This window comes from Beta vulgaris, chromosome 7 (assembly GCF_026745355.1).
Source record: "Beta vulgaris subsp. vulgaris cultivar EL10 chromosome 7, EL10.2, whole genome shotgun sequence".
NCBI lineage: Eukaryota > Viridiplantae > Streptophyta > Magnoliopsida > Caryophyllales > Amaranthaceae > Beta > Beta vulgaris.
Genome location: NC_079208.1, coordinates 54,632,257 through 54,648,220, shown reverse-complemented (window position 1 = coordinate 54,648,220; position 15,964 = coordinate 54,632,257). Strand labels below are relative to the sequence as shown.

At 33.5% G+C, this 15,964-nt stretch overlaps 2 protein-coding genes across 2 annotated transcripts; both read right to left on the bottom strand.

The window, feature by feature from the left end:
- Positions 1 to 372: 372 nt before the first annotated feature.
- On the bottom strand, positions 373 to 1,553 carry LOC104899837 (probable CCR4-associated factor 1 homolog 9). Its single transcript, XM_010687116.4, has one exon. The coding sequence runs from the start codon at positions 1,353 to 1,355 to the stop codon at positions 522 to 524; it is 834 nt and encodes a 277-aa protein (XP_010685418.2). The 5' UTR covers positions 1,356 to 1,553; the 3' UTR covers positions 373 to 521.
- A 2,792-nt stretch (positions 1,554 to 4,345) lies between these two features.
- Positions 4,346 to 7,573, bottom strand: LOC104899836 (ubiquitin-conjugating enzyme E2 variant 1D). The gene is made up of 4 exons (XM_010687115.3): positions 7,364 to 7,573; positions 6,193 to 6,332; positions 5,443 to 5,568; positions 4,346 to 4,826 (listed from the first exon to the last, which is right to left on the bottom strand). Exons 1-4 carry the CDS (start codon positions 7,395 to 7,397, stop codon positions 4,686 to 4,688), a joined length of 441 nt encoding a protein of 146 aa, XP_010685417.1. The 5' UTR covers positions 7,398 to 7,573; the 3' UTR covers positions 4,346 to 4,685.
- Positions 7,574 to 15,964: the final 8,391 nt, after the last annotated feature.

Below are 15,964 nucleotides of genomic sequence, written 5' to 3'. Positions count from 1 at the left end.
CTCAAAAACAGAGTATATGTTCATACCCATCTTTGACTTGCATCATTTATTAAGAGTATATATCATATTCATATAAACCCAACATTTAGTGGAGGTGGTGGGGAATTCACCTTGTGATTTGGAGGTCACCAGTTCGAACCCCACTATCTACTTATGCTTGAGAGTAGGGATTCCCTTATATCCCCCTCTATTCTCAAGCGTTGACCTGTGTAGCTAGGTTGGCTGACCTGAACGAGGTGCTAGTCCAGTAAGATCCTTCTTCTTACCAACGGGCCAAAAAAAAATCATATTCATATAAAGTTTCAAAATAGGCATGTTCCATGAACTAATATATCAATCATAGTCCCACAATAACAAAAATAACAAAGAAAGTAGTTCATAAAATGAATAGAGTAGATTAATTAAATATAATAACAGCCAATATACAAGTTTACTACATTGGCATACTAATCTTATAAGTTAACATATAATCAAATCAATGAATCATAAAAGTATCTCTACATAAAACTACAATAATACTCCTAGTAAACCTCAAGTCCATATAGCACACCAGCATGATAATGAGGTACATTATTTACAAAATGAACTTCCACCAATTTCTGAAATGCCTGCCAAGTTAACAAACTATCAGAACCAGCTTGATGACACTTCCCAACTGCACGTTTAACTTGCAATGTTTTCGCAACACGATCTAATCCTCCATACAAACTCTTACAAAACTTCATCATATACTTTATATCATAAACTTTGTCCCCAAAAAACACTCTTACAATTGCTAAAAACTCATTTAAACTCGATGGTAAACTTTGACGTGTGAGAATTTTAATCAAGTACCCAAAATCATACGCACTGTGAAATGTAACCCAACTTACTGATTCATTACAAACTAAACCAGAAGACATCATTAAAACAGCAAATCTCTCAGAATTTATCCCTTCTTTTTTGTTCTTAATAAAGTCAATACCTTGTTTTCTTAATAACTCAACTGAGTCAAGCGCGTGTGGATCACGGTCAACGTCAAAGTCAGAGAAGTTAAACTCCCAGATGAACTGATTATCTGTACCTAAATCTGGGAGATTACCTGACACGTCGGATAAAGTGAGACCCACTTGGATGAGATTTAGATCGTCCACGTTGGATTTTAGAAATTTGTAAAGATCTGAAGGACGACTACCATGAGTGTAAGTTTGAGGACGGTGGATTACACCAGGAAATTCAGTATCCATTGATATATATGGGTAATTATCTATTATGTTGCTGATTAATTCAAATTCATAATCCAAATTAGCAGCCCATACTTCTCTAATCACTATTGGTTTTGAATTTGACTTTCGTTGGAGATTTTGTGTATACATAATGGTTTTAAACTAAAAGAAAGATGCAATCTTTTTGTTATGTAATTATGTATATAGGTAGTATATGAGTAATTTTGGTGAGTTTTTGATGTGAAGAAAGAGAAAAGAGAGCATAGAGGGTGATGAGGATGAAGATGGGGATAAGGGAGTGAGATAGTCTATATAGAATATAAGAGGCTGCTTTGTTGCTTCGGAGAAAGGTGTTGAATAATATTCTCACTCCACTTGAAGAGAAGAAGAAGGGAAAAAGGTAATGGTGAATGGTCTAATTTCAACGCGGTCTACTTTTGACCATGTGTATAATAATATACTACTGGTAGGCTGTGACGAAAAGAATTGGTCCACAACTCCACACTCACAACAACGCCTAGATGGTGCATCCACTATTACATGTATTCTATCCGTTTCATATTACTCGCTATACTTTTTGGAGAAGAAAGAGGTAGAGAGTAAAAAAGAAAAAGGACTCATGTGAGAATAGAGAGATATAGAGAGTTTATTACCCAAAAAGAAAGTGTAGCAAGTAATGTGAAACTTCTTATAATGAAAAGTGTAGCGAGTATTATGAAACGGAGGAAATAGTATGATTGTACATGTATATTAATAGCAAAAATGAGATGGTGGAGTAGTGATATATATCACTTCCGAACTTATATCCGTGAGATTTAGGGATCAAACTTTATAGGACTCAGTTTGAGGATTTCCCTTATATATAAATGACAAGCTGAACGAGCATATGTACATGAATATCAAGTCAAATGAACATATGTACATTTATGTTAGTACATGTTCGTTAGTATTGGTTTTTGTGTTCATAATCTAGTTTTTCATGTTTATCGTGCGTATTGTTCTCATATATACATATGTATATGTACTAATATGGGCATACTCCCCACCATCTATTATTTAAATTTAAATTGATTGATTAACATTTTACTATTATTCAATGATATGAAACTTTGTTTTTATCCATTAAAAAAGAAAGTTTGATTTGGTAAACACTTGATTGTAGTCTAGGTCTCTAGGATATTTAGAAATTTAATGCACGTTTTATGTTCACAAATCACGCATTCTACTTTTTTTTTATTTACATAAAATGGCGGCTGCCGCGGGTTGTCATATTGGCAACTGGGAACTGGAAATTAAGTGACGAGTATAGATTCAAAGCTTCCTTTAAGAAGAAAAAAAAAAAAAGAGGGTATAGATTCGAAGCAAAGCTCATGTCTGCCATTTCCACAGTTCAATGTCTATCTAAAGCCTAAAGGTAAAAAAAAGCCCACTTGCTTTACTTGGAGTTTTACTCAACTCAAGTCTTATTTCAATCATCTACATTCTATCCCCTAAATATCTATATGTGGATAGATATGTCAACTATGTTAATGTTAAGTGACCAAAACAACACAGTTTTCTCATGCTGTCTTTTTTATCTCATTGCTTATGAGGCCTAAATAGGAAATATAAACCACTGCCTTTTTTTTTTTCCTTTCTAAAAGTTAGATGGAGTCTCCTACAAATAAGGAGAAACTTGAGGGTGAATTTATTCCTCAAACTCAACTCCAAACTTCAGTGTGCCACATTAACTTTCGACTACTTTTTAATTTTATGGACTCATTTCAGATTCATTCTAATTCTATACTTTATCCATCAGACTCTCCACAAACTACCGTTTAAATTGATTTTACAAAAAAAAAAAAAAAAAAAAAAAAAAGACAAAAACTTTTAAGTGGCTAGAAATTTAATTCCTTACATGTCATAGTCTTGGATGGAGTTTTTGATTATCAAACTCACTATGAGACTCCCATCTTTTTCTTTCAACATTATTGCATAGTCTTTACTCAAGACTCTCAAAGTCTTTGCTCAATACTCCCCTAGACTACTAATATTCATATCCTAGAATCTATCTTGATTCTTGCAAGAGATAAATATCAAACCCCTATGATGAATTTGAAATTCTAGTCCACTAGGTCAGCTTAATTCTCAAATGACCCCTAATTTACTACATATGACCATCTATATCCCATGGATATTGAATTCGTGTAAAATGAGAACAAAGGTATCTTATCTCAGAAAAGTATAACAATACCCTTGCATATGGACGCTATCTTCATCCCAACCCTATAACTTTTTTTTTTTGTTGTTGTCTAATTTGATGGGGTCTAAATATACTCCCAAGTCCAATAGTTGCTCTTATACCTCTGCTTTATAACCAAGTCTTTAAGCCTACTTGGAAAGAAAGGACCCAAGGCCTGTTAGGTCTCACAAGAAACGTCTACAAATACTCCACTTGACACAAAGGTAAAGATCTGTTACTCTATCCATTCCTACTTTGTTCACTTGTCTACCGTCTGACTTAAGCATCGAAGAGGATTTACCCGTACAACCCCAGTTCAGTTTACTTGTTTTGTAGGTATCCATGGATGAAGATTCAACCCAACAAACTCAAAACTCTTTGGATCATCAAGGCCCACTTGTTTGATCCAGGACATTCACTTGTTTTTGACGGAAACTTAACTTAATAAATTGAGTTCCCAACATTTTTTGGATAATCTACCACCAGACCAAGTTCATGAATAGGAACAAACGAAAAAAAAGAGATCAAACATAGGGTTACAATGAAATAAGTACTAAATAGTCAATAAGAAAACGAGTTTTTAGACGAAACAATATTAGGAAAAATAGTAGGCCAAGCTAATAAGTAATAATTAATAGCTAATACTTCCTCATTTTTTTAATTGTTACATTTTCCTTAACTATTTGTTTCTCTTTAATTACTAATCTACAAAAGATGACAAGATATAGCTCCAAAAGATCATGTAAATTACCCTACTCTTTCCAAACCCTTGACACCCCTGTATTGCTATTGACCCATAACAAAGTAACCCAGCATTATCCCCTATTTAGAACAACACCAACCCAACCCAACCCAACCCACGCCACGTCCCCGCCCAATAACCAAGTTACTATGGGTCCAAGACTCAAAATTCCAATAATTGTGATTAGTCTATCCAAGTTCCAATAATTGTGATTAGTCTATCCAATCAATACAATTCAGTGTATAGATTACAGAAATGGCACATCCAACAACGTCCACACCTCAAAGTAGGAAGGAGAATAAAAAGGGAAATCTCAGAACACACAGTGAAGAAACTAATTCCAAAACATGAACAAGCAAGCAGTACCGGAAATTTTTTCCTTCCAAAGCTTCCCTATCAACAGTAGACATAATCAAACACTATACTGAATTATATAACCATACAAGGCATTCAGGTTCTGGTGTTTAAGCCTTCCCAACTTAGAAAGATGTGGGGCGTGCTAATCAAATAGGTTCACCTAAAAATAGGTTCCTTCTGGAGGTTGAACGAGTCTTCGGTTGTAGGGTGCAGCCATTTCTTTCCTTAGCTGAGTCAGAATATCCTCCATAGTAAACTCTCTCTGCCAATTTGCAAGCATCCCAAACTTCTTTGGTTCAACCTGACATTCATCATTGCTCATAAGAACTTAGCATGCAAAGCAAAACAACAAAGATGATAAAACCTAGAGCTCATCAAAAACAATATCACCCCACTTCTACATGTAATATCAATTTTCATGACAGATCATATGCGACCAACAGATATACCTGACAAGTAGATACCTTCATTATCTCAACAGGAAAAATCATGAGTAAGTGTGACCATACATAACTCCGAACACATTAATTACACATCTAAGTCATAAACTTATGGAGGCTCTGTGAAAAATCTAGCCAGATCAGATGGATACCATCAAACAGAGTCTACTAAAGGGCTAGATTCAAGCAATTTCACCTACAAACTAATAAGCCAGGTGCTAAGACATCAACAATGAACAAGTGGACTTAAACAACAATAACCATGTAAACTGTGATTCACCACAATAAACCAGACAATTGACTAATTCTTCTATTAGGAATAGATGCTCTACTCTCCCAATTGCAAGTACCTTGCAAAATGCTCATACCATTATAAAGAGTTACATGCTTAAGTTAACATCCTCAGCAGAATGGTAAAAAATAGGATAGAACAACACATTTTTTCCAAGTTAGTCAGCAAAAAATTAATAACAATACCATTCCAGTCTCAGGATGCACACAAGTCATGTTGATCCGTGTGTGGAAGCGAACACTTGGGGGTTTCTCTGGATAATCCTTGTCACAGAAGAGCTTCAATTGATAGATTCGACCTTCATGTACACTCTGATACAAAACCAGTGTGAATCTCCCATTAAAAAAGAAAATGAGCCATGGAATACAGCCAATGTACCATATCCAGTCATCAATATCACTATAGTAGACACCAATAATTTGCATGATACAAGAATATACTCCCATTACAAACCCGTATAAGAAAAGAAGAATCAGAAATACAGGTTGTAAAAGATTGATAAACACGCAGAGAAAGAGGTTAAAGCTACTAGACAATAGCTGAGAAAAAGCTTAAAACACCATGGACAAGAGACAAAAAGAAAATGAGTTTCTTCCTCTAGGCACTTAGAGAATCTTATACACGAAATATTCAGAATTGATTTCTCAATATGTGAAAAGACTCAAGAGGACATCATCAGCACAAGTACACAACATTCTATCCAGACTTTGGATGGACTAATTTTGTTCCCCTCATACTCCAGTTAAATGGCATAATATTTTATGCAAAAAGCTACCTGAAAAACTTTTGTTATCACTATTACTAGGGAACATATACCTAGTAAAATAAAGTCATTGATCTTAAAGCAAATAAGCAGTAACCCATAGCTGCATCATCTGCAATGAGACATGCTCATGCACAAAGCAGAAAACAGTGATCAGAAAAACACAACTCACATTATGAGGGCCAATTATAGTACCCGTCCAAGAACGCATGTAAATATCATCACCATCATCCATACCGTAGCTGACACTCCCATCTCCAATCCCTTTCTCACCACGTTCAAGTTCTTCCAGCAACCTGAAGTTTCTGGGAACTGTATGAACATAACGGTAAAAGTATAATCAAGTATATACACTACATCCCAGGTACAAGTGCAACGTTCTAGAGACTACCAGCTAAAAGAAAGTAGAAACAGCCACTATACAAATAGCAAACGCACACCCAAAAACACTGTTGTTGAAAATGGGAATAAAAGCAAAACAAGGAGAATCAATCGCAATGTCAAGAAATTGATGATGGAAACATTTCAGAGAAGCCTTAGCATAACCAAAAGGATCACCGCCAATGCCACTCATTAACAGCCCATTTAGTAGTTGGTTATAAATGGTGGTAATACAAATCAATTTGTATGTAAATATGTGAAGAAAATCATTGTTCATTCCCATGGTAATTCCAGCATTTGTAATTTGTGTTTTATGCTCAAACTTTTATGTCTCTCATGTGCAAATACTGAACTCCTAACCAATCGAGAAAACCTTACAGAACTCAAAGATTTAGTAGACGAAAGCAATCAAATGATGCATACTAAACAATCATCTTCAATTCGACATGATTATCTCCTTCATCTTCAAAGTTTCAGCCAATTACAATAAGCCCAATCAATATCCTCACTCCATGTTCAAATTTATGCCAAGAACTACTATAAAGGCAGCCTAGTTCATAACTAATATGACACCTTCTTTGTTCATAACAATCTTTAAACTAGTACTATATTCAATCACAAATATAATATATTGAATCACATTGTTATATATTGAAACACATATAATATCCAAAACCCTAAGTTGAATTCAATAAAAGCACAGGCAGGCTGAGTTAAACCCTAAATTCGATAAAAATATAAAACAACCTACTTACCTACTCTAGTTCTTGGCATGCAAATAAGCTAAAATTCACATGAAGCAGTAATCGATGAAGCATATAAAACAAAATCTTGAACAACAATTAAGCAAACAAGGATAAATTAACCTCAATTAAACAACGAAAAAGCAATTCCGAAGCAAATATTCAATCAGTTGTATGAATCAATCAAAAGATGAACAAAAAAGGGGAAAGATGTCGTACCGACGATGCTTGAACCTCCGGAGCCGATCGTCATTTTAGGAGAACAAAATCGAAAGGAGAGAGAAAGAAAGAATTTGTGAAATGGGAGATTCTCTTGGGAAGATCAAAAAGAAAGCCACCACCAGTCAGTAGTCACCACTCACCAGACGAGTATTTATTTTTCGGTCAAGATCGTAGGAGAGAGCCGAGAATGGTACGAATCAACAATGGTTAAAAATGTTAATGCGCCTTATAACTTTCTTACATGTTAGAAACATGAATGCAAATTTTTATTACTAGATAAAGCATAAAGCTATTACATGTTAATTTTATTTAGAAAAATAAAATTAACATGAATAATTCTAACTTTTACCGGTCTTTTAAAAATAATTTTAACTTTGAATTATTTTAGAATAATCCCAACTTTAAGGAGTACCTTCTCAAAATAATTCAAACTATTAATGTTCTATATATATAAATCTAAAACGAATTATTGTGGGCAAGAAAAATGATACTTTGGTTTATTTTGAGAAGATTCCCTCAAAGTTCGGATTATTTTGAAATAATCCAAAGTTCAAATTATTTTATGAAAACAGTTGAAAATTGGGATTATTCACATCAATTTTTTCTTTTATTTATTTCATACGTTTTTAAAATTTAGTGAAAGTATTGGGTCAGACCGTCTGACCATAAGTTATGGTCAGACGAGCCCAACCCAATACTAAAATTCTGCAATAATGTCGTTCATTCACACGAATGTTTGTGGGTTCATCTTGCTGCATTAACAGATTCATCATTTGAAACACTTCTCAACTTTTCTTCAACCAACCCATCATCATCACCCCTCTAACAAAGTTCAAAATGGTCGTATGATGATGATGATGTTTCAACCTGAAAGTGTCATTCTACTAGTACAAGATCAAGATGAAACACATCAATTTGAAAATAAAAAAAATTCAAATTAGGATAAATCATGGGGATTTAACAGGAACAAAAAAGAATCACTTGCAGATCGAATTTCAAATTAAAAAAAAAAAAAAACAGATGAAGATGAAGAGGAGAGAGGAAATGACCTTGCGGTGCCTAGCGTTGAGCTCCTTAGTAACAAGCACCAAACCCAACAAACAATAGTATAGTTGTACCTCTAGCAGCAGCAATCTCTTGTTGAAGCACAGCTTTAGACGAATCTAAAACACTCAGCTTTGTGAAGGAGAAGGAGAATGTGAAGAAGAAGGAGAAAGTGGGAGAAAGTAGAGGTTAGTGTTTTGTTTTTTTCTTTTCAGTTAGACTTTGTTTTCTTTCAGTTGGACTTTCTTTTCTTTCAGTTAGACTTTCTTTTCTTTCAGTTGGACCAACTGAAAGAAATAATGGCAACTGAAAGAAATAATGGACTAACTGAAACAAAATGAAGACTACCTGAAGAAAAATGTAGACTACCTGAAAAAGAATAAAGACCAACTAAAACCCAAGTAAGTCTAACTGAAGCACAAAAACCCACTGAAAAACAAAGAAGACTAACTGAAAACAAAATGAAGACTACCTGAAAAAAAATTGGAACCACCTGAAAAAAAAATGAAGACTACCTGAAAAAAAATTGAAACCACCTAAAAGTCGTCCGACCAAAAATTATGGTCGGACGAGTCTGACACAATACGTTTTCTAAAATTTAATATCGATATACCATAATTGTTTTATATGGTTTTATAGCTATCACACTCATCTCAGCCACGTAAAAAACTTGTTTACCTTCCTTTGCATGCTCATTCCACAATACCTATAGGCTATAGTCTAAAGTGTACATTTGAATAAGAAAAAACAGATAGTTGGAAATGGAAATTTATTGTCAAAGTGTCGCGTTATTTAGAAATGATGAATACTTTATATTGGTGGGAAAAAGCCTAAGGTGATGTTTTTATACATCGCTATACTCCTCCTTTCCATTTTTAATCATCATCCTCCAAAATAAATATAAGACTTCCCCTATATCAATCAAGGGTGTGCACCAGTCCAATACTTGTCGATCACAATTTGAATATTATGTGGATCGGGATCGATCTAGAAATTTTGATCCGATTATATATATATATATATTATATATATATATATATTATATATTATATATATATATATATATATATATATATATATATAGATATAGATATATAATTCTTACAACAATAATCCTAAAGAAAATAAAGAATAGGTTTTTATTAGCTTTCTAACTTTTAAAATTTTTTCAACCTTTAAACTTTTTCTTTTTACTAAAAAAACAGAAACTCGAGTCCATCGGTTCGGATAGGAATTTTCCAAATTTAAGCTCAACCTTATCGAAAACATGGAATCTTGCTTTTCTGTGGATCGAGGACCATACCTGAATGTTCGGTTTGGTCTGGTGTGTTCCAAATTCCTATTTGAACCTGGTTTTTGCACATCCCTAATCTCCGTCTGTTTATCTTGTCCCACCCCGCTATTCCTTTAAACAAACACATCATAACAAAAGAGAGTGAAGGTTAAAGTGAAATAGGTTGGGTTGTAGGTTAGCATGGAATTATAAATTATAATATTAGTTACTTCAATTTAATCAAATGAACCATTAAACAACATGTTTGAACCAATTCCATCTTTGAAGTCTTTGCATTTCCAAACACTTGATTTATCTTATTTGAGTGTTGAGAATAAAAACAATAGGTGCTCATGAACAATGTTCGGAAAAAAATTGAATTAATTAAGACGAATAAATAATAAAGAACACAAGAAATATATATATGAAAGTCCGTGATGCGGCAGAAAAACCACAATTATACTAGTACTTTGAATATGAGATAAAGATATAATTAAGAAGAATTTTCAATCTCTTTAGGTTCTCTAGTCACTCTGTTATTAACCTCTCTAAACTCTCTGTTAAATGATAAAATGTGAAAAACAACCTAGCAACATATTGTATAAGAGCACTATCATTAACAAACACGAAAAACTACATAGAAACAAGGTTGTTACATAAAAGTAGTTGAACGCTCCGCCTTATTGCTTTAAGTCTAAAAAACCAGTCCCAATAAGAGCGAACCCTCTATGGGTCGTTGTTGTGTGATCATTAGTGTTTAGTCTCACTTAGCTTCTTGCTCATGCTTAGTGCTTATGCATGTGCTTCATAATAAATTACCATCGCCTTGAGCCCTTGACTATCTAGGAGCACCTTAGTGTTACTTTTTGTTAATGATTTAATTATCATAAGTCTATAGTCTAATATATCCATTATAGTTGACTACTTGACTTGATACTCTTGAAATTTCTCATTTATGGGTTTTGATACTCTTCAAATTTTAAAATCATCAAAGAAACAAAGCCAATTTCAATATCATTAAAAACAATCCAATCCCGAGGTGGAGTTGCATTTGCATCAAGAAGATTAAGTAAAACTGAATTGCATGCAAAAATCAATTGCAATAACACACTCTTTGTTCCCACTTTATATTACACTCCACTTGTCCCTTTATTTTGACCGGTCAATGATTGAAAATGTTGGACTTGGTCCCCAGTCCCCAGTCCCCACTGTGGTCCAATTAAAGATGCCACAAACACACACACTATTGTCACTATAGGCATTTTTTTTAAATCCAATCTTGAGTTCAGGAATGGATTTGGATCCATCATTCTATTTGATTGCCTAGACTCTAGAATATAAGAAATGACCCGTATAACGACCAATAAGAAAATATTTATCCTAAAGAATATGCATCAAAATATATAGAAATACGTCAAAATATACATGCATGATGTACTATGAGAAATTGAGAATGGCTATATATTTAAATTTAAGATATTTAAATGCTTAAATTATAATATTTTAATTTTACGGAATTTTATCTCTCTTATTTCACATTTTCATATCTAAATGAGTGAATTCTAGATATCAATAGCTTTTCATACGCAAATTATAACATACACCCGGGTGTACCTTGCGATAGGTACATCCGAGTAATCTGTGTGTGACAATCCTTCTTTTGTCTTCAATTTACACGGTTCACATGGTGATGAGTTTGTTCACATGGTAAGCAATGACATGTTTTGTCATTTGGTGATGGGTTTTATATCACCAATGGGATGTTTTTTTTTTTTTTGTTCAACCCAAAATTTCTGATTTTGGTGATGGGTTTGATCACCATTGGTAGTGCTCTTATATACATTTCGTGTGCTAGTTTATTATAAAACCACATTTGCTTCAGTGGTCACAGTGTTGCGCCTGCGCGTCCTTTCCATTTTGCATAGAGTTCGGGAGTTCGACTCCTCACTTCAACCACAATTGCTCTTTTTAATTTAATTTTCATTTATTTTTTTCATATAATTCATACTAATTTGTACATTTCATACTTATTTGAACAACTTTCATACTCATTTGGACATTTCCGTACTCATTATAAGCATTTGAGTATTATGTTTAATCAATGAGTACATAAACTCAAATTAATATGCTTATTTTATAAATCACAAAATATCATAATTAAAAAATTAAATCAAACCGCAACCAACTCATACTCATTTGAACAACTTTCATACTCATTTGGACATTTTCATACTCATTTATAAGCATTTGAGTATGTTTAATCAACGAGTAGATAAGACTCAAATGAGTATACTTATTTTATAAATCAAGAAATATCATACTTAAAAAATTAAATAAAACCCCAACCCAACTCATACTCATTTGACTTTATATTCATTTAGGTAACACCTACTCATTTGGAAAACTTATACTCATTTGGAGAACTCATACTCATTTGGAAAACACATACTCATTTGGAAAACTCAAACTCATTTGGGTGACTAATTCATACTCATTTGGTGTACATAGAAGTACGTACACCAAGGTGTACCTTTTACCTTCTGCTTTTCATATTACTATGGGATCTGAGCAGTAGGTGATAGCCTAGTGGTATTGCCATCATCTCTGATCCCAGAGGTCAAGAGATCGACTCTCACCCCTTGCAAGGAGGGATCCCCAATTTTCCCCCTTCCTTGCTAAGGGACTTCATCTTACCTTTAAGAACAAAAATATTAAGGATCTTTAGCTCAAGGAATTTTTTTTTTTTAACAAGTAACAAAAACTTTCGAATATATTGCAATCATGTCTAACCTACTTTCAATAATTTCCTTATTATAAGAAGAAAACTAAATAATAGATCTTAAATATTAAAAAAATCTTTATTTTCCAAAAACGTCTAAGTTATTATAGATACATATTCAATTAGCAATAGCGGTCACCACAAAAACATTTAAATAAAAAGCATATTTCACTTGGATAGACATCTACGCATTTTATGCCACTATTAGTGATGTTAGGATCAAAGGCTTGCAAATTGTATCAAGTAAGTGTTGGTCCAGTGGTGATAAGGACTGGCTTTGGTAGGACTGACCCGTGTTCGAATCTCCGCAACACTCTTAGGAGAGGAATGAAACCTAACCACCCCAAACTTGGCCTCGATCCGGATGTGGCCCGAAGGGTGAACCGGATGCAAACACAAAAAAAAAAAGCTTGCAAATTGTGTAATCACATAATGTAGTAATGTGGATATAAGACAACATGAAGTAAGAATAATAACAACAATATATACATAATAAATTTAATGTCATGGAAATCCGATGAACGGGATGAAACCACCAAATTTGCACAAGGACTTTAAATGATGTATGTAATGATGATGGGAGACTATGAAGTTCTAGAGTATTTGATCTAAATCTAATTGCATCATCTTCCTCGTTCCCAAGAAGGGGAATATTCAAGGATTATTGGCTATGATCTATGAAATAGATGCATGGCGAATTTCATATTTGAAGATTGAAAAAATGAAGATCCAAGCATCACGAAATACGCCATGACAAGCTTCAAATATCAACTTATCTCTTTTTAATGTGATTTGTCCATGTAGAGGGAGGTTCATGGTAAGGAAATTCTATTAGGTTATGGTCGAGTTTGCAATTTGAAAAATAGAATACTAGGAGAATCTAACTTAAACCCTCCAATTTTGTAAATTGTTAATATTTGTTAATTCAAACATTGTAATACCATACAAATCTCATTGTTGCTTTTAACATGAGACACTTGCAAGCTACTCGAAATATACTCGATCAAAGCTCAACTCGGTCAATGCTCAACTCAGTTAAAGCTCGGTTAAAACTCGACTCGTGTGAACTCGACTCAACTCAAACTCGATTGAAAATACTAACGAGTCGAGTCGAATCGAGCTAGCTCAAACTCGAACTCGACTCGCATCATTAACACCCTAGATGTCCTTTTTATATGGTAGTTCCAAAAATTATCCAAAAAAATGGTAACGAATTGAGTAGAGGTTGAACCAAAAAAGAAGAAAGAAAAAAGGTATTTGGTTTCGTTTCTTAGACCCTGTTGTCTTGGGTACATTTTTAGTTCAATTTAATCAATTTAACTAATTTTCTCTCACAGTTTAAGTTCAATTCATTCCAAAAAAAAAAAAATGTTAGTCATTACTAAACATGCTCTCAGAAGTAAAACCAAAAAAATGATGGTAATAGTTGAATGGAAATAATGAATTTACAATGGTCACAAGCACAAGTTGTCGTACTCATAGAGTCATATCCTACAATGAATGTAATATTAATAACGAAAATGAGAAAGGAGTTGCTAAAAGTGAGGTACTATTTATGTACTGCTAACTGCACTATTCATGTAGCATTAACATAGGCCAACATGCGACAGCTGAGAATCGTGAAATTCGTATTTGCCAAGTCCAAGTCCAACCTGTTGTCGTCTTTCGGGCTTTTTTTTTTTTATAGGAAAAAACGTAAATTAGAATACTTTAAAAAGAAACGTAAGCACTATATCATTATATTATGGGCACGAAGAGAGTAAATTCCAGAAAAGCAAAGCGCGCATGTGGATCCCAGGAAAGTAGAGTATTAAAAAGAAGCCTTAAATTAGCTGTATCTTGGTTAATTGATGGTATCAGAATAATTAAGAAAGGCCTTTAAAGAAGGTGACCGTAGCTTCCCCTTCCAAGGTAGAAGAGAGTAAATTTAAATATAAAGCACCAATTTAAGAACTGCCATCACAACTTAGAATTGAACTTTTAACTTTGAAGTTTGAACTTTCAAGGAGTAGTAGTAAGTAGTGAGTGATGATTATAAATGGGTACAGCTACAGCTAGCTGCTTTAACTGTTAAGAGGCCTCATAAAAACCATACATGTGCACTACCCTCCATCCTTTTATACAAGTATTGCATTTCCATCTTAATACAAGTATCATTTTAAACAAATCCCATCCATTTTCTTTTTACAGATTATTTCATTGATTTTCTTCTACAAGTACTTAATATTATTGGTTGGAGCTTTAATTCCATTAATCAATGTATTCATATATCTTTCGAAAGTAAATACAAGTGATCACCTATTAAGCCAGTTTTAAGTCACTAAGGCCCGCTAAAAGTTAAGACCCTCTAAAGTTGGGACCTACACAGGTTAATCGATAGTTTAGACCTTTTAAAAATTATCACCTAAAGTTCAGACCTCTATTGTCAATTTTTCCTTTATTAAATCCTTCGAAGTTCGAAACATGCAAAACAAAATCATCCGGAATATTATCAACCCAACAGCGTTGGCCAGAATTTGGAGATCGGCTAACTCATCACGAACTACTTTAATTCCATAATGTTTAATAAAAGACCAAACAACATTATCAAAACAACGAATTAGAGCGAAAATATCTTCGACAACTAAATTAAAATCACTAGACCTCCTAAGAGCTCCTTTCAAAGCTTGAATAACCAAATGGTGAACATTGATATTTGATATATAGCAAATTAATAAAGACACAACTCCAACTAATTATACAAATTTGTATATATAAAGAGGATCGGAAGTAATATGAATTCATGGTGTGGTGGGTACGTTTTGCAGTTGTAAGCGAGAAGATGGCATGAAGAAGCTGGGTCACAAAGATTAATGCTCAAATTAAATGTTATGATAGTATGAATTTAAGATCCAATGCTATAAATTTAAGCAGAAGAATGGCAGAGCTATTAACATTCATTCAATATACCCCATGTCTACTACTTAATTCAATTAATTGCTAATTAAATGGTTGAAAGGAACTATATATATGTAGGAGAGCTAAATTTCTTTTTCGTTAAAATAATAATAATGCTCCATTCTCATCTTCATCAATTGCATATAATTATTATTGACCTGTTACCAACCTCGCAAATTAAAGAAAAAGATACGTCGATCAGACTTTAATTGATCCAACCTTCCTTTATACTCCTTTATAGAGGTGCCAAACAACCTTTATTTGTTTGTCTATGGGTGTTTACAAGGAGTGCTATACAAAGGACAATAATGCAATTAACTTCCTTCAACTAGAATATATTGTCTAATGGGTAAAAAATCCATTTGAGGTAGATATTATATATAGTGGATATCAACCCATCGATTTAAATTATTTTTTAAAGGCCTATCTGTAGTGGATTATCTTAGGAGGATGTATTATAAATATCACTTCCTAGTTCTTTAAAGAAATAAAAAATACTTAAAGGATAGGAGTTAGCTCAAGTGGATAGAGCGTTCCCCCTTGGTCCCTGGGGTATTTCCTTTGC

Coding starts and splice junctions, on each gene's coding strand:
- LOC104899837 (XM_010687116.4), bottom strand. CDS start 1,355: ATGTATACACAAAATCTCCAACGAAAGTCAAATTCAAAACCAATAGTG.
- LOC104899836 (XM_010687115.3), bottom strand. CDS start 7,397: ATGACGATCGGCTCCGGAGGTTCAAGCATCGTCG. Junction 6,333..7,363: donor CGGAGGTTCAAGCATCGTCG/GTACGACATCTT, acceptor ATGTTCATACAG/TTCCCAGAAACTTCAGGTTG. Junction 5,569..6,192: donor CTATAATTGGCCCTCATAAT/GTGAGTTGTGTT, acceptor GTTTTGTATCAG/AGTGTACATGAAGGTCGAAT.